Consider the following 19196-nt stretch of genomic DNA (forward strand, 5'->3'; position numbering starts at 1 on the left):
AGGAAGTACAGTTGTGCTGATAGCAGGCAGAATGTGGCTGGCTTAGCGGTACGTGACGGGGGTGCGGAGGTGGGTCTGTCCCCCCCTTCCTCCTTTAAGCAAATATTTCACTTTTTCTCGGGCCCGAGACCTTTGAGTCCAGAAGTGCAAATTAAGACCAAGCAGGCTGAGAAGCCAGGCTAAGGCCCAGAAAAGGGGGAGTCGAGTTGCCAGTGCAGGTCTGTCTGGCCCATGGGCCTGTCCTGGGTGAAGTCTGTGAGCCACCTGGCCAGGCTAGGCCATATATAGCGAAGGGTATATCCCTAAGTGAGGGGCTAGAGGAGGAAGTGGGGTTTTGTCAGGGAAGGCCAGGCCAGGAGTGTCCATGCGGGAGGTGGAGGAGCTTCCTCACAGGCAGCCTTGCCTAACCTTTGGCACCAGCCCCATCTGAATCCACCGTTCCCTCCTGCACCCTGCCCCAGCTCTGCAGCACTGAGGCCGTGCTGCAGCTGCACTCCTCTGTCGACTTCAGCCCACATGGCCAACAGACCCGTATACAGTCTATTCCAGAAAGTACAACCAACACAACATACTTGTACTGGGCGTTGGGGGTCACAGAGAAGGGATTATAGCACCACAGAAAACAGGAAGCAATTTACTTGACATCACTGTTCTTAAAATTTCCTTGGACATTCTTGGGGATTTCTCATTGGGGATTTTCAACCTTGATGTCAGCGTACCGCCATGCTTTAAGATCAGCTAGTCGATCTCTCTGTCAATCTCTATCTACAGTAAAACCTGTGAAAGCTGGAACCTGTGTAAGGCAGAAAACTGTCTGAGAAGGGAAACTCAAATATTTTCCACTAAAAAGAGTGATAGAAAAGTGGTAGGGCTGCATACTATCAAAGATGGAAAACTTGCAAGACCTGGAATAGCAAGGCATCCTGGCGAGTTCCAGTTCTCACAGGTTTCACTATATTCCTCTCTATGTTCTATCTATCTATCTATCTACCTATCCGTCCGTCTGTCCGTCCGTCCGTCCGTCCGTCCGTCCGTCCGTCCGTCCATCCATCCATCCATCCATCTTTCTATCTCTCTATCTACTCTCTCTCTGTCCCCCCTCTTTTCTCTCCAGGATCCCAAGTCTCTTCCTAAGCTGCTAATGGACAAGCACCATATCTTTTCCGTCTTCTATAGCTCAAAGGGACTTAACTTCCACAACCAAAGTTACCTTCAGAATTTTTTTTAACAAAAGAACAGTTCTCTCTCTTCTAGAACATCAGCTCAAACTATCACTTGTGTTTAAAATACCCTTTTCCCCTCCCTGCTAAATGCACATGTCTGTTCCTCCTTCCTTCCTTCTGCTCTCTTCTCTCTCCTTCACCCATCAAACACAGTGCCAGGAAATACTACTCAGAGAAAAATTTGAGCAAACCCCAAACTTATTTTAGGGGTTCATTTAAAATAACCTTGAACACGGTGAGACTTCAGATGTGTTGATTAAAAGACAAAATACATTTGTGTCTGTTCCAAAATGCAATGTTGCACTGACTACTTGTTTAATACCAAGAGTGCTATACCTATAAAAGAAACTATAAAAATTGTTACCAATCCATAGATGGAGACAGATGTCACCTTAGAGCTCAATCAAACTTGAACCGCATGTCATTTTTTTCTGTATGATGTGAGTCTTAGATCCCATCAACCTGATGTATTAAGTTTCTAACGTCTTGGCCAGCCCTTGATTTTCAAAGGACTATTGCAAGAAGTCCAATGATTCCTTTGAGGTGGTTAATCTCTTTGCATTTCCAGAATGTTCTCCTAAAGCTCAGCTTTATAACAGCAAACCCAGGCTGAGGGAGGGGACACTTGTAAACATGTTGCAAATACATTTCTTTTGTAGACCTTTCATTTCCAGGGAATGGTTATTGACAACATAGATATTGAATCTCAGGCCAAGGACACCTGTCATTTCTTTTTTAATCTCAAATGCTTTGCTACTCCTTCCTTCTTCTTCTGGAAGGAAGCCTGCAGCCTTGTCAGAGCCCATCATTACGTCTGGCTCTGAACTGAACGTCAGTAGTCAGTAACGTGGAGGCAACCCCAGCAGGGGAGAGTCTTTCTCTCACAGAAGATCATATATAGGAGAGTCAGTTTGCTGATGTCTTGTGTTTTTTTCTGAATAGCTATCATGCTTATCCCTTCTTCTGTCTATGTGTATATGTCGCTGGAATGACCTTCTTCTACCTCTCTGCCTAGAAAATTCTCACTTTTTGTTCAAGGACCAGACAAAAAGCGGCTCTCTAGGGAAGGCTTTTCCACCTCTCTGGGCATAACTGGTGCTCCCTCCTTCCTCTGGGCTCTGGTAGCATCTGATTCATCCTACATTATAATCCAAATTCTATTAGAATACTTTATAACTACTTGGTGCCTGGTCTGTCTCTTTCCTAGGCTGTTTTATGAAGGAGCCTGAGGCTGCTTCTAGGCTCAAGGGGGCAAAAACAATTCTGCACTAGATTGATAATGTCACCCCGGGTGTTGCAAAGGGAGGGCGATAGCACAGATGCTGAGTATTTGTCATCCTTTGAAGTGTGCTTACTAAACATTGAATAACAACAGCTAAAGCTATTGACATGATTTTCTTCTGAGCATTCTAACCTGAGCTTAATAAAGACAAGGTGGAACTTTCTTTGCCTCAGGTTTCAACGGTGCTCTTGTGCCCTCCTGGGGAGCTTAGCTTAGTGAGCCAGGATTCAGATATAAAGAAAGCAGTACCAGCCCCCTACGGCATCCCCCTAGCCTCTTTTCCCCGTCACAAAGACCCCAGGATCTTCACATATGCCAACAGTGAGAGAACATGCTCTGGATGCCAGCTTGTTGGAAGTGAACTCTAGGCCCCCAGAAGGTGCTGACTTTGCAGCACCAGGGCACGAAGACAGTGCAGTGGAGGAAAGGACTCTCTTCACAATGCTGTTGATGAACTTCTCATATAAGCAGCTTCATATCCGCCCTCCAACCCCAATCGAATTGTGCCTTGCCTTCTCACAGCTGAAGGCTACAGTTTTGACACGGTCTCACTTCCTGTTTACACCACAGGAAGCAAGAGAGCTGTTGCCACTCCACGCACTGCAGGAAGACACGGCAGGGGGAACCCCCTGCACCCTTGCATGCTGCCCGGGACCTGGAGTCACCCCGCAGTCTATAGCCTCCACAGAGGACCAGCCAGGCAAGAGAGCCAACCCAGGTAGGCTTTCAGTTAAATCTCCCAGAAGAAAGGGCCTCTGGACAAAGGTCCAGTGGTAAGGTAAGAACATGAGTTTGGCCTGAGGACTGGGGCTTTCTGCACTGACAGGATGCCTGGGCTGATGATCAGTCAGGGATCCTCCCTAGGGGCTGTGGGCAGCAGAATAGGAGAGACGCTGCCAGGAACTCTGGTGGGAAACCAGCAGGCTGGGTCTGTGATGCTGTGTTGGTGGAGGTGGGGGGATGAACTTTTAATGAGGGAGTACAGTTTAACCTAGAAAGTCAACTGCTGGTTGGAGCACTTGGGGAGAGATCCAAAGACGCTCTCACCCATCGTCCTGGGAAGCTGCCTCCAGCATGTTGCATTCAGTATTTCCAAGTCTAGAATACTGTGTCCGGAAAACAAGAGGAGCGTTTTCTTGGTGGTTACCACCTCCATGAGGTGGATAGGCACGGTTGCCCAGATGGTACATCTGGAAACACTCAGACATGATTTGAATGTTTACTGGTTCTGTAGAAAGAACATAGGCTTTGGAGTCAGGAAGACCAGGATAGGACACCTGGCTCTGCCTTTCACTAACTGTGTGACTCTGGGCAACTTACTTTGACTTCTGGGCCTCGGTTTACTCATGAGCAAGGTGTGGAAAATCACACAGAACCCCAACATACGATTCAGTTCAGCAAGAACATACTAAATACTGGCTTCATGAGGTCCTATGCTAGGCGCTGGAGAAAGGGAGAAAGAGAGAGAGAAAGAGACCAGCTCTTGACATCAAGGAACTCACAGTAGAGGCAGTGAAATAAATATTTAGGCTACAAACCATATTCCAGTTTGACTAACGCTACATAAAAAGCATATGAACAGCTCTTGGAGAGCTACGTGATATCACGAACAGAAGGACCTGGTGCATCTCACCCAGAGCAGGAGCCCAACTAATGGAGCCTTCTCCTTCTCTACCGTCTCTGCCGTCAGTCATCCTAACTGAGCAATGCACCAGGGGACACCTTGGTGTTCTACTGACAAGGGCTCCTCACCCTCTGGCTCCTGATTCTCACAACAACAGCTCCTCAAAGCAGAGCATTTTATCAATGCAGCAAAAGACTCACTTGCCAAAGTCCTGGAGTGAGTAATAACTGCCCAGGTCTTTTGGATGATGTAGAGCTTCTCTTTGATATCATCAAGGCTAATGCTCTGCAGTTTGCTTCCCTTGAGGCCTGCCACTGAGACATGGGACAGGAAGGATCAGTCCCCGCTAAACTGAGTTGCATTCCTGTACCAAACATCCTCCAAAGTCCAGAGCCAGAGTAGCATACTGTTAACCAGGGAAAGGTCAGACCTAGGGGCCATGGCAGAGCCACACATCAGCTTGGGTTCTTGACTGTGTGCATCTCAGGGCTGCCTCTTTCTGTCCCTGGAAAAGAGTCAGGGGAAGAGATTCCCCTACCTGCTCAGATGGGATGCTGGCTCAATGCTGTCCTCCAAGATAGACTCCCACGTGTTGCCACCTGTAGTGAAGAGTTGAACTTGTCAGAGCTTGCCTGGGATCCTGGCAGCCCCATAGAGCAGGATACACGTTATAATCACTTGTGCAGCTTCTCAAATGCCCGAGGCCCAGGCTGCACCTCAGGTGAATTAAATCAGCATTTCGTGGGTGGGAGTCAATACTTTTAAAGCTCCCCAGATTCCAATGTACAGCCACGGTTGAGAATCACTGTCACAATTCTTCTTTCCTTTGTAACCTTCCCATAAGCTCTTTAGGTACCGAAAACACTGCTTTGCTGAGCACGCTGGTTAATTACCTGCATGTAGACAAAGTAGCAGAGTCCCTGGGTGACGAAAATGGTTAATCACACCAGTCAGGTAATAGCACGTGGAACGCACCCAACTGGGGACCCACCACTTCTGCTAATCTCTTCCTCTAGAATCCTTCTTGCTATTCAGCTTTAAACTAGAACTTCGGAAGAAAAATCACCAGAAGGTGTAATACACAGCTTTTGCCTTGTTTCTGCTCTCTAGTGCATCAAACATCCCCCATAAAACACCCACTGCTTAAGAGGCAGGCTCGGATGGACTATAGCCTTGACACCACAGCCGAAGACCCTTGGATTAGAATTTCTGACTGCATCAAAAACTTATTTAGCCCCATAATGAGTGAGAACCATGGCCACATGCTGCTACAGCCCAATGTCCACTTGGGTGAGGAGGATGGGACACAGGGCCACTCAGATGGGGCCCTGGCAAAGTTGGACGCTGCCAATGGTGCTCCCAAAGTTTACAAGACAGCAGACAGCAACACTGTGAAGAAAGGTCCTCCTGTGGCCCCCAAGCCAGCCTGGTTTCGCCAAAGCTTGAAAGGTTTGCGGAATCGTGCTCCAGACCTCAAAAGGCTGCCCAGTGCAGCCTCACCCACCCAGCCAACACCTGCACCCAGGGAGCATTCTGGGCCTCACCCGCGGGCCTCCTCCTCCATCAAGCAGAGAATCAGCTCTTTTGAAACATTTGGCTCCTCTCAACTTGCAGATAGAGGAGCCCAGAGACTAAGCCTCCAATCCCCCCTTGGAGACGGAGCAAAACCTTCTGGAAAGCAAGAGGGAGGACGGGTTTCTGGCCTCTTTGTGCGAGGGGCTCCATCCACAGGTGAGCAACAGCAGTCAGAGAAAGAGCAGCTGCCCCCAGCTTCCCCTGCGGCTTCAGAAGCTAGAGACCCCAGTGTGTCTGAGTCCCCTCCCCCAGGGCTGCAGCTCACTCAGAAGACCCCCGCCACTGACCCAGACCCTCTTCTGAGGCTGCTATCCGCACAGACTGAGGAATCGCAAGGCCCCGTTGTCAAGACGCTGAGCCAGCGGGCACGGAGCTTCCCTCTGTCCAGGACCCAGTCCTGTGAAGTGAGGCCATTGGATGAAAAGACCAGTAGACTGTACTCCATCAGCAGCCAAGTGTCATCGGCTGTCATGAAATCTTTGCTCTGCCTTCCGTCTTCAGTCTCCTGTGGCCAGAATCCCTGCATCCCCAAGGAAGGGGCACCTCCAACGCCATCATCCAACGAAGACCCAGCAAATAGTTCTGCTGAAATGTCTGCCTCAGACACGGGGTTCTCGCTCAAGTGAGTGTTTTCGCCAGGGTTTCTCTTTGTCATTCTCATTTTTCTTTCTTTTCTAATCCTATATATCTTTTTTAAAAGCTCTGGTGGTACAGTGGTTAAGAGCTTGGGTGCTAGCCGAAAGGTCAGTGGTTCAAACCCACCAGCTGCTCCTTGAGAGAAGGATGAGAGTTTGCTTCCATAAAGATTTATAGCCTTGAAAACCCTATGGGGCAGTTCTACTCTGTTCTGTAGGGTCTCTATGAGTCAAATCAATTTGATGGCAATGGGTTTTTTTTTTTTTAATACATCTTTTAAAAATTTCCCAGATGTACTAGCTAAAGCATTGCTCTGCCTGTTGTTTTATGTGTTTTTGTGTCTGAGAGGAGTCCCTGGGTGGTACAAATGGTTAAGCACTTGACTACTAGCCAAAAGGTTGGTGGTTCAAATCTACTCAGAGGCACCTCAGAAGACAGACCGGCAATCTTCTTCTGAGAGGTCACAGCCTATGGAATGCAGTTCTACTCTGACACTCATGGGGTCACCATGAGTTGATTATGCTTTTTGGCTGAGAACCTCTTCTGGTTGGAACTGGGAGGCTTACCACTAGAATTTACTGCTGCAAGGACTCCTTCCACCTTTTTAACACTAAACACCTATCAGAGAGAGGAATAATTTGCTATTACCGAAACCATGGTTTCATGCAAAATATGAAATGTAACTGGAAAAAACCAGCTACGTGTACCAAGACAGAGGGCGTTGGTGGTTCAGCGGTAGAATTCTTGCCTTCCAAACGGGAGACCCAGCTTGATTTCCAGGCACGTCACTTTATACACAGCCACCATCTGTCCGTAGTGGAGGTTTGTGGTTTGGAATGACGCTGAACAGGTTTCAACAGAGCTTCCAGGCTAAGAAGGGATAGGAAGAAAGGCCTGGAAATTTACTTCTGAAAATCAGCCAATGAAATCTGGTGGATCACAATGGTCCAATCTGCAACCAATCATGTGGATGGCTCAGGACCAGGCAGTGTTTCGTTGCATTGTGCATGGGGTGTCCATGAGTTGGGGGCCAACTCAACGGCAGCTAATAACAACAACATGCCAAGATGAGTTCAGAAGAAGACCAGGTGCATGCGAAGTGGTTACCATTTGTAGTTGCTGGGGGCTGACAACATCTGTGAAAGATGGCAGAGGTAAGAGTGTATCTGGAAGGGCACCTGCTTCAGTGGCAGGCTATACCCTTTATGCCAAACTGGGTGCCTTGACTGTGTTCTGACTGTGGCATTTGTGCTTGTTGTTACTTGCCATTGAGTTGGCTCCAACTCATGGGGATCCCATGTATGGCAGAACAAAACATTGCCTGGTCCTGTGCCATATTCACAATTGTCAGTATGCTTGAGTCCATCATTATGGCCAGTGTGTATTTTGAGTGCCTTCCAACCTGGGGCTTATCTTCAACATTGTATCGGACAGTATTCTGTAGTGAGCCATAGGGTTTTCATTGACTAATTTTTGGAAGGAGGTCACCAGATCTTTCTTGTCTGTCTTAGACTGGTGACTAAGACAGATGGTAGCTGTGTATAAAGTACCTTGCCTGGTAATCAAAGCTGGGTCTCCCGTTTGGAAGGCAAGAATTCTACCAGTGAACCACCAATGCCCTCCATCTTAGTCTGCTGAAACTTGTCCTTCATGGGTGACCCTCTTGGTATTTGAAATGCTGGTGGCATAGCTTCCAGCATCACAGCAAGGAGTTAGTCACCATGGTACAACAAATGGACAGACAAGAGATGGTGGCATTAGTGCAGATGTGTCCAAAGCATTAGATGCCCTTTGTGGCAAAGAGCTGAGGTCTAGAACATGGACTTTGGAGTTGGACACACGACGATTTGTAATTTTGAATCCTGGATGTTAGCATTTCATAGTTGTGTGGCCATTGATAAGTTATTTACTCTCCCTAAGCCCCGATTTCTCATCTCTGTGGTGGATGAATGCTAGTATCCACTTGTAGCTTTGTTGTATCAAATAATAGAATGCACATAAGTGGTTAGCACCGTGCCTGGAATAGAGTAATTCTGCAAAAAATGCAAGCTTTTGTTACTATTATTATTTGTACTGTGGGATGTTTCTCCCTATGAAAGCCTTTCGGAGCTGAGAGAATACACAGAGGGCCTGACGGAGCCCAAGGAAGCTGACGACTGGAACCACAGTTCCCCTCAGGCTGGCCAATCTGTTATCTCTCTGCTGAGCTCAGAGGAACTGAAGAAGCTCATAGAGGAAGTGAAGGTTCTGGATGAATCAATGTTAAAGGTAGGTTTCCTCTGTCAGCGTTTGCCAGGGACCAAGGCCTGATGATGGGCTGTGTGGTCTTATCAGTGGGGCCAGTGGGGGGCAGTTTGAGCAGCCCTATACTCCTTAAGGCTCAAGAAGGGAGCTCCGAGGTGCTAATGCCAGACCCAGGTTATGTCCTGCCTGTGGTAGAGGACATTGTGACTCTTGGCCACAGTAAGATCTTGCATTAAAGGGAGCTTTTTATTGCTTTCAATACATTGTTTTACTCCATCTTTTTAACTATTTTATAAATGAGAAAGGTGAAGGTCATGGACCAGGGTGCTTGATGACAGAGTCTAGGTTTCCTGTCTGCAGGGTCAGTGCTATTTCCATAGCCTCTGGCCTGCTGTCCTGGCGTGAATCTCCAGTAAGCTAGCGTATGGGAGCACGAGCTGTCCATTGTGGACGGCATGGGTTATGAGAGCTCTCACCATAGTGCTTTTATTATTTCTGCCATACACTGAGGTGACTGATCCCTGTTCTCACCGAGGTGACAGGCCCCAGGTCTCAGGGCCCCTGTGTTTCAGCTGAGTCATTCTGAAAGTCCTACTTCCTATATGGTTTCTGAGCATGACCCAAAGTTGGGCCGAGCTGGGGCCCAGCATGCAGAAGAGTACAGGCTCATGGGCCTTTTACCGCCTGGGCTTCTCAGGGTTCACACAGGCATTTGTTGTACCTGGAGCACGCAGTCTGAGATGAGGGCACAAGGACACCCTCCGTTTCTATACTAGGAGGTGTGGTAGCTGTAATCCTCCTGTCAAGGATGTGGTGAAGCCTCATGGACACAGTGTGCCCCTGGGAGCCCTTCCTGTTCCGTGGCTCTCACTCTTCTCACCTGTGCACCAAGCTCATTACCCCCAGGGCCTTATTCAGCTGCAATGAAATAATGGAGGCAAAAGCGTTGTGTCAATAACCAAGAGCTGTCCTGCTAGGGTCTTATTTGGAGAACATTTGCTTTTAAGCTTGGCAGGAGTCTCCTACAGGGCGAGTGACCTGATACTTGGGTAAAAGTTGGGGGATTTGGGTTAGTGCTGGGGGAGCCCGGCAGTGAAGTACATTCCTCCCTCTGGGTCTTGGGGACCCTGCATCAGAGGATCTGAGGACCACCTGCAAGCCAGGTGCCCTCATGGCACTCGAGAAAGTGATTGTTTAGATTTAAATTGACCCCCTAGAGCCAAGGTACAAACTGGTAGCCGGGGAGCCGGAAGGACCTGCGGATGTATTTTGTTATTACAAAGCCTGAATCAAAGCCTGGATTTCTAATCTCTCTGTTTTTAAGGGGAACAGTCTGGTAGCCCTGCATTCCTATGTAGCAGCTGCCCTTTCTGAGCAGGAGTTCCCATTTCTGCAGTTTCCATCACTCTAAGTGTCACACACCTGCCCGTTTCGCTCATTGAAGCTATCTTCCTGGCCCCCGTAGCCTGAGACCGTAGCTCTGAACTGGAGTGGGAGCTTCTGACTGTAGTCCATCAGAGAGCCGTCCAGGTTGGGATGTGCTGTGCCCTGGTTGTGCTTGTGAGTATGTGTCCAGGCTGGGATGTACTGGCTCTAGGTGTGCTCCTGAGCATGTGTCCAAGCTGGGACATACTGTACACTGGGTGCACTCATAAGTGTGTGTCCAGGCTGGGACGTACTTGCGCTGGGTGTGTTTGTGCATGTGTGTCCAGCCTGGGACGTACCGTGCACTGGGTGTGCTTGTGAGTGGGTGTCCAGGTGAGATGTCAGCTGGGCTCCCTTAGTGCTGCTGCGCCCTCGGAGGAACAGGGAGAGAGAAGGAGCCACTGACTTCTCCAAAACAGTGCTGACCCCTGGCTTAGTGGGTCCAAAGTCCTAACCTTACCTCATCCCGCTGAGGCCTGGCACGGTAGAGACGTGTTCTCCCAAACGCTGGGGTTTCCACATGACCAAACGGCTCCAATACTGTCTGTCTCTAGAGTGTGGGTGTGGACAGAATGAGTATGGGAGGAAAAGAACAATATTTTCTGATTTACATACATTTTTTTTTTTGTCTATGCTTCCCGTGACTCCTGAAATTATAGTCCGCCCTCTATAGATGATGAAACTGAAGTCTGAGGAGGTGATATAGTTTGTGGCATGGCCAAACTGGAATTGGAGATCAAATCGGTCTGACTTTAGAATATTCTTTGAATTGTTTACACTGTTGCAGTCAGATGTTTCACACACACGTACAGACACATAATGTTTCTTTTTTTTTTCTTCTGCAGCAATTAGACAGCATCCATGTCACCATCTTGCACAAGGAGGAAGGGGCCGGCCTTGGTTTCAGCTTGGCAGGAGGAGCAGATCTAGAAACCAAGGTGATCACGGTGAGTGGCCCAGCAATGGGGGCAGGTAAGAGCCAAGACTGGGGCTCGGCAGGGGGACACTTGCCAGGAAGGGGTCTTGTGGTGAGGGACAGAAGATGCATGACACCAAGCCACATGAAAGCCATGACATCGAGCCATTAGGGGAGCTGTCAGGGCCCATCTTTCTCAGGAAGAATGTTCTGCCCTCCCCACTTTGACAGCCTGCTAGTAAGGGTCGCCTATGTGACTCCATATTTGATTTTCATCACAATCCTTAATTTAACAAAGAAGGTCTCTGTATATCCCAAGCAACTTTAATATGCCAAAATAAAGCAAGATCATTTGTGAAACTTAAAAAAAAAAAAAAAAATACAGACGCCTAAGCCTCATAGCAGAACTATTGAATCAGAACCTAGGGAGGAGGTCAAGGCCCTAATGCCTGTATTTTTGAAAGTTCTGGAAAGGCATTAAAAAAAAAATTCAATCCAAACTTTATTCAATATTATGTCTACTCCTTTGAAAATATGGGTCAGTAACCTGTTCACTATTAAACATTTAGGTGAGGAGGTTTATGACCCCAGGGGCATTTCTAGGTTTACAGTCGGATTGACAACCCGGTTGTGATCCATAGCACAGAACACCTGCACAGAAAGGGGCCTCACCCGGACAGAAGAAGGGTCTCGCCTGTACAGAAAGGGTCTCGCCTGGATATAAAGGCTCCTCACATGCACAGAAAGAGCCCTCACCTGCATAGGTAGGGTCCTCAGCGGATAGAAAGGGGCCTTGAGAAATCAGGGTCCTGTGAAACCAGAAAACCAGGGGCTGTCGCGTCGACTCTGACCTGTTCGGACCCCACGTAGGTCAGAGCAGAGCTGTGATCCACGGGGTTTCAGTGGCTGAGTGTTTGGAAGTAGATTACCAGGCCTTTCTTCTGAGGCACCTTGGGGTGGACTTGCACCTCCAACCTTTTGGTTAGCAGCAGAGCACTTAACTGTTTGCACCACCCAGCAAGGGGGCTGCTTTCCTGGTTTTACCCATTTGGAGAAGGAAAATGCTCATTTGGACAATTGTGGAGCTGCCCGATGGCTGGTTGAGAGCAGTGGGACCCGCACTGCTGAGAACAGGCAGCACTTACTGCAGTCACACGATGGATATCCAGAGGCGTAGATCTTGTGGTCCCACCCCCTGTTTGCTTAGCACCTCCTAGAGGCTGGGGTAGGTGTGGGCAGGGGAGCAGGTCTGGGCCCATCTGCATCTCTTCCTGTGGGCCCACTTTATCTGGCCCATGCCATCTAATCAGCATTGGCTGCTGCCCTCTGCCCTGTGCCCTCTGCTTCAGGTCACTCAGACCTGACGAGGTGGTTTCTAGCCATGCCATCTTCACAGGCCGAGCTGTGACATGGCTGCCCCTGTCTCTAAAGCCGAGTGCACTCTTGTCCTCCCACAGGAATGCTGTCCCAGTGTGTCCTTTATGTGGGCTGTACTGGGTGCATTTTAACTCCTTTGCCCAGCTGAACATAAGCCCTCCAGTTCACAGCATCCCCCAGTATAACACATACCACAGCCTCTTGCAACACTGACTTGGGTCCCTTCAGAGTTAACAGTGGGTGAGCAGCAACTTCTTTGATCTCTTTCCAAGTTTTCTACCATGAATAAGCACAGAAACCAGTAAGTACCTCTTTCTGTCACTAACCAGGTAGTGGAATATTATAAAGTGGTACCTGATGTAGTAGTTTTTCACTTTCCATTTGAAGAGAAGGATGGAAAGTGTGCACATAGGAGTAGCACCTTGGACCTTTTCCTCTGCCCTTGGGTAGAGATTTCTCGCCACTGCACGTGGCGGTCCATCCCTGAGGCACTGCAGCCACTCAAACACCAGGAAGACACAATGTACATTTTCTGAGCATGTGCTCTGGAGCTTCCTCTTTTTCCTTCTGTGTCTGAGCACATCTCTTCCTTTCAGATTCATTAAAAGGGCACTAACACTGAGCACCACCCATGACCAAGTGCCATGCTGGGCAGTCATTGGCGTGCTGTCAAAATTAATCTTTTCGACACCTTGGGGCAGGGAATTGGTGGTGTTTCTGTTCGTTTTACAGATGAGAGAGACAGACTTCATACTTGCTTCACACTTGGGCCTTGTAGCCTGGGGACTGAGACCACAAACAGGATCACATCCACAGGTACAAGGGCCAGAGAATCAACACATATTTTGGAAGGACACAATTCAACCCATAACATTGCGTCATTAAAGAAGCCAAAGCAAAGACATTGCGTCATTAAAGAAGCCGAAGCAAAGACATGCAATTATTTTGTCTGACACCTCTTGCAGAAAGGGAACTATTTTCCTTGGCCTAAAAATTCTCTTGATTTGACTAACTAGAGGTTTCTGAGTTCTGACTTCCTTTGGTTTGCTCAGGTTCACCGAGTGTTCCCAAATGGGTTGGCTGCCCAGGAAGGGACTATTCAGAAGGGCAATGAGGTCCTGTCCATCAACGGGAAGTCTCTCAAAGGGGCCACGCACACAGATGCCCTGGCCATCCTCCGCCAAGCTCGGGACCCACGGCAAGCTGTGATTGTCACGAGGAAGCCAGCTTTGGAGGTCACGCCGGACCTGAACTCCTCCACTGACTCTGCAGCCTCAATCTCTGTAGCCAGCGATGCGTCTGTAGAATCCAGTAAGTTCTCCCAGCTCACAGGAGCCCTGTGGGTGGCATTGCCTTTGGCCACTTGGGGCAAGTCCTGGTGGGGCTGCTCGGTAATCTGTGGTCCCAGAAACATGTGGGCTACCTGGTGTGTGGTCTAAGATGTGTGAGTCTGCGTGTGTCTGCATGTGTCTGCACGTGAATGTGTGTATATGCATGTGCATATGTGTGTATACATGTACACATACAAGTACAGCCGGCTGCAGCAGCCAGGGTTCCCATGATGCCCAGGGTGTCATGCCTGGGAGAGGATTGCTCACTGAAGCGCCCGTCTTTCTCAGCAGCAGAGGCCATGGTCTGCACAGTGACGCTGGAGAAGACCTCTGCAGGGTTGGGCTTCAGCCTGGAAGGAGGAAAGGGCTCACTGCACGGAGACAAGCCTCTCACCATTAACAGGATATTCAAAGGTGTGTGTATGTTGGGCTCTGTATCCTGTCCACTGGTGGGCAGGTGGCCAGGCACCCAAACAGCTTCTGAGCACCTTCTAGGCCACACTGATTTCCCATAACCCACATCCTCTTGAGGGGCATGCAAACCTTCTCAGGGCTCAGTTCTGCTTTTTCTGTCCTTTCTCCTTGGCTCAAAAAAAAAAAAATCCCCTTAATCCCTCTAGGTTGCTGAAGTTCTGGGCTTGATACAGTTTAGCAGGACTGGACCTAGGCAGGAAAAGTGAGGCACTGGCCTGGGGTGCAAAATTGAAGGGGGTGCCCAATTACTCAGTGATCAAGATTAGTGTCTCAATGCAATATTTAAAAAGATCAAAATCGATGCCAAGAACTCCATGATGAACAACTTAGCAATGTTTTAAATAAAGACACCGTCCAACCCCACACTTGTACTACTTAGCCTCACTCACCTCACCCTAATCCTGGACCCACTGAATCCTGCCTTGATCTAAAATTTTGATATTTTGCTTGAAATCATGGATTGGGGTTCAACACAACCTGGAGTGGGGATCACTGGTGCCTGTGAAAACCGGGAATGAACTGCAGCTAACCTATAAAACTCTGCTGCTTCTCAAGCTGGAACCCTTCAAGCCACAGAGCAAGGAGCTGTAGAGAGAGAAGCAATGGACAGGGAGTCAAGTGGCCTGGGTTCTAGTCCCAGCTGTGCCTCTGACTTGCCAAATGGTCCTTCTTTCCACTCCTGAGGCTCCTCATCTGTCAAAGAGGTGCTGTGTGTCTCTGAGGGCTCTTAGCACTGAGGCCCAAAGGGCATCCCTGCCCCCATGAGCCCCCATAGCTGGTGGCTTTTGTTAGAGGAGGCTCTGTGGCAATGCTGGAACCTGGAGGCTGGACTGAGGCTCATCTGGTGGTTCCCCTGGTGTCTTAGCTTCCTAGGGCTGCTGTAACAAGTGCCCAAAATGGGGAGCTTAAAACAACAGAAATTTGTTGTCTCCCAGTCCTGGGGGCCAGAATCCTGAATTCAGGGTGTCAGCAGGGCCATGCTCTCTCTCTGGAGGCTCTGGGGAGGACCCTCTCTTGCCTCTGCCAGCTTCTAGATGCTGCTAGTGTCCCTTGCCTTGTGGTAGCGTAACTCTAACCTTTTTGCCTCTGTCTTCATATGGCTGGGCACCCTCTGTCTCCCTGTCTCTGTGCATCTTCTTTTCTATAAAGACACCAGGCCTATTGGATTAGGGCCTCCCCGGATGACTTTATGTTGACTAATTATAGCTGCAAAGACTATTTCCAAATAAATCACACTGGCAGGTACAGGGGTTAGTACTTCAACAGGTATTTTTGTGGGACACAATTCAACTCATAGCACCCAGAATCCATGTTAACCCCCATTCTGGGAAAGATATTTTTAACTTTTGAAGGCTGACCTGGAATGAACATCGGGTTCAGAGTCAGGAGACCTGGATTCTAGGGTTAAACAAAACAAAACAAAACAAAACCCACTGTTGTTGAATAGGTTCCAACTCATAATAACCCTATAGGACAGAGTAGGACTGCCCCATAGAGTTTCCAAGGAGCGCCTGGTGGATTCGAACTGTGGATCTTTTGGTTAGCAGGTGTAGCACTCAACCACTACGCCATTAGTGTTTACAATTCTAGGGTTAGTTCTGCCATTTATGGCAGTGTGACCTTGGATAAGTCCCTTCACCCTCCTGGTCCATTTGCCTGTCAGCTGCAGGGTGATGTCGTGCTTAGGAATGCAGGTGGTGGAGCTGGAAAGTCTGGGAATAAGCCCAGGCCCCATCACTTAGCAGCTCTGAAGCTTCAGGCGACCGACTTGAGTTTCCTTACCACTCAAAGGGAGCACTAAGAGTGTGTATGTACTTCACAGTGTTATTATCATAAACACAAAGCATTTAGCACAGCGCTTGTTATGTAATAATTGCTCAATACAATTTAGCCAGATTTTTGTTATTATCATTATTGTTAGTTTCTGTTCTTAGGCAGTCTATGTGACGATCATGGGTCAAATGGATGGGAACCTTTTTCTTTCCATATAAACAGTAAAACGACAGCTTTCATGTACAGCTTGAAACATTGGGAGCCACATATGATCATGTCCCGTTTACGCAGGCCCAGGGGCCCTTTCCAGGCCTCAGAGCCAAACACACCAAGAAGATTGTTCCGTGAAGATCTCACCAGCTCCCTTCTCCTACCATTCAATGCTGATGACCTAATTAGAGAGGGGAGAGACCTGCAGGTGACGGGGTGGGATGTTGGGTCATGCCTAAGGGGACTTGGTGGATGATTCAGTTCCCCAGTGTCCTCTGAACAGTGGATGTCTCCCAGCCAGGCTCTGGCTTGGAGCTGCCTGAAGTCTCCTTCTTTTGGGGACAGCATGGGGCACACCTTTCCTAAGGGCCAGAGAGAGCTGGGGCATGTGCCTCAACTTCCAAGTCACCTAGTTTTAGAACCACCGAGGGGTGGTCGTGCTGTTCTGTTTGCAGCTGTCCTGGCTCCTCAGAGACCAAGGGTAGAAGGGAAGCTTTTCTGTTGCCCTGTGGCCTGTGAAGCCCATTATCATCTTCTCCCTTATTCCAGGGGCAGCTTCAGAACAGAGTGAAATCATCCAGCCAGGAGATGAGATCCTACAACTGGCTGGTGCTACTGTGCAAGGCCTCACACGGCTTGAAGCCTGGAACGTCATCAAGGCATTGCCTGATGGGCCTGTCACTGTTGTCATTAGGAGGAAAAGCGTGCAGTCCAAGGGGACCACAGTCACTGGAGACCCCTAAGCAGAGCACCAGTGCTGATGCCCAAAGCCCATAGCATGTAGCTTCTACAACCTCTGATTCTCAGGGTCTCTGTTGCCCCCCACCCAGATGGGGGAAAGCACAGATGTGCTTCCTGGTGGCTGTTGCCCAGGTCTGGACTTTCTGGGCCCACCCAGCAAGAGGATTGTCCCAAATATAAGGGCAGAGTCACACCGGCGTGGCTGACATAAACTGTAGACTGTATATAGAGAGTGTAATGATAATATTACAGTGCCATAAATAAAGTGGATCTATTATAATTTGATATAAAATCCCTGTTCTGCTTTGCAAAATGTTCCGAGCACTAAAGCTGTGTAATAGTCCATCACGAAAAAGCAACATTTATTTTTCTCATGAGCCTGCAAGGTGGGGAGGGCTGGGAAGGGGCAGGCTCATCTCGGCTCCACGTGGCCTTAGCGGGGAGTGACTCAAAGTCTGGGAGCTGGAACCATCTGAAGGCCACTCACTCATCTGTCTGGCACCTGGTTTTGGCTGTTGACTAGGAACTCAGCTGGGGCTGTTGGTCTGAACAGTTATATGTGGCCTGTCCATGTGGTGTTGGCTTCCTCACAACATGGTGGCTGCATTCTAACAATAAAAGTCCCAAGAGTGAGAAAGCCAAGAAGTGGCATCCTTTTTATGAAGTTGCCCCAGAAGCCACAGAGCATCACTTCCACGACGCTCTTTTGGTCAGAGCTGGCACACGCCTGCCCAGGTTTTAAGGTGAGGGAAAATACTGCCAGGATCAATTTGGGAAAATACAATCTGCTGCATAAAATACTTGGAAAACTATTTTTGACTGGGTCAAAGGAGTGATCCTAGACAAGGGTGTTGCTGTTGTTGTTAGGTGCCATTGAGGTGGTTCTGACTCATAACCACCCTGTAGAATAGAGCAGAACTGCCCCATAGGGTTTCCAAGGAGCAGCTGATGGATTCAAACTGCTGACCTTTTGGTTAGCAGCCATAGCTCTTAACCACTGTGCCACCAGGGTTCGAGGCAAAGGTGGAACCAGGTAATAGAACAAGTAAGCAAAAGAGAGTACAGGTGAAGCTCAAAGTGCGGACAGGTGTGCCAAGAGAATGAACCAGCATGAGTATGAGAGGGTAAAAATTGCTACCCTTTACCTACCACGTGCTAAGCATCGTGGTTGACGTTGGACCTTGTCTTTAGTAATCACAGTAGCTTCTACAGCAGGTGGCCATGTGCCATTCTATCGACAAGGGCACCAAGGCCTGGAGACTGTAATTGACTTGTCTAACTGGTAAGTGGTAAGGCAGAGAGACTGAGTCCTCTCTTCTGTGATTTGGTAGATTAACAGGCCAGGGGCCCTTTAGCACAGAGTATTGTAGGTAAGCTACCTCCAGGTGCCTGACCAAGGGGAGATTTGGTTCATTCACTTCTTAATGCCTGATTACCAAGGTCAGGGCAAAGAAATGTGACGGTATTAGCAGCAACCAGCATCCCTTGACCAGGTCCCTGCCTGCTCCTGTGGAATAAGAATGTGGGGGAAGGTCTGGCAGGGACCACAAACACAACAGGAAAAGTAGTTATTCCCAGCCATTGGGGGAAGGGTTTGCCTTTACACCTCCCGTCCAGGCTGCCTAAGTAGCCTCAGGCCCAGAGCATTCTCTGACAAGGAGGCCGGGTGTTGGGTTGCCTTCTCTCGTGCAGTTCCTTCCCCTTACCAGAGAAGCCTTCCCCCTGTTCTGGGCACACAGTAGCTTTCCCTGTCTCTTGCACATGCGTGGCACCGTATGGCACCTGACCAACCCCATTTCTATGTCTGTTCCTGGCAGGGAGGGAATGGGGTCTTTTGTACTATGGCAAAGAAGGGGAACATGCCATATTATAAGATCCAGCCTCAGGGTGGACTGAAGGGGAAACAGGCTTCGTGAGGCTCAACGTGAGCACCTTCCTGCTTTCCGCTAGTTCACTACCAGTTGCTGAGGCACTCTTATGGAAGCCCCTGGCCTGCAGCCGTTATTGCCCACCACCCCTGTAAAACCTCTGCCCTCCCGCTGCGGGGTATGGAGACCTGCTCCCGTCCTGTGGCCGCCCAGGACTGCCTCGTATGCAAGTCTACCCGATAAACTCCTTCGCCACCACATGGGAGTTGCCCACCTTTCTTCAGGCTCTTGGCAGCCTCCATTCTTGGAGACAAATTTCACATTACTGGTCCATGCCTGGACACCAGCCAATATCAACTGGACGATGTTAGTGTAGTCTGGTGGCATCTTCTGGGTCCATAAAAAACCAGTCGCTGTCCAGTTGATTCTGACTCATGGCAACCCCATGGGTGTCAGGATGGAACTATGGGTTTCCATAGGGATTCCAATGGCTGACT

The 19196-nt window shown here is 49.0% G+C and overlaps 1 protein-coding gene across 5 annotated transcripts in view; it reads left to right on the forward strand.

Moving 5' to 3' along the window:
- Positions 1 to 18856, forward strand: part of IL16 (interleukin 16) — a 134873-nt gene extending 116017 nt beyond the window's left edge. The window contains exons 13-19 of one of the 5 annotated variants that reach the window (XM_049905270.1): positions 3076 to 3223; positions 5240 to 6326; positions 8440 to 8608; positions 10855 to 10956; positions 13355 to 13613; positions 13922 to 14047; positions 16640 to 18856. In XM_049905270.1, coding sequence (XP_049761227.1) covers positions 3076 to 3223; positions 5240 to 6326; positions 8440 to 8608; positions 10855 to 10956; positions 13355 to 13613; positions 13922 to 14047; positions 16640 to 16833 — 2085 coding nt within the window. In that variant the 3' untranslated portion in view covers positions 16834 to 18856. Of the gene's footprint in view, positions 1 to 3075; positions 3284 to 4976; positions 5084 to 5239; positions 6327 to 8439; positions 8609 to 10854; positions 10957 to 13354; positions 13614 to 13921; positions 14048 to 16639 lie in introns of those variants that run through there. The other 4 variants (XM_049905271.1, XM_049905272.1, XM_049905273.1 and 1 more) reach the window with 4 other exon arrangements.
- The last annotated feature ends 340 nt before the right edge of the window (positions 18857 to 19196 follow it).

This window comes from Elephas maximus, chromosome 13 (genome assembly GCF_024166365.1).
Source record: "Elephas maximus indicus isolate mEleMax1 chromosome 13, mEleMax1 primary haplotype, whole genome shotgun sequence".
In the NCBI taxonomy this organism is placed as follows: domain Eukaryota; kingdom Metazoa; phylum Chordata; class Mammalia; order Proboscidea; family Elephantidae; genus Elephas; species Elephas maximus.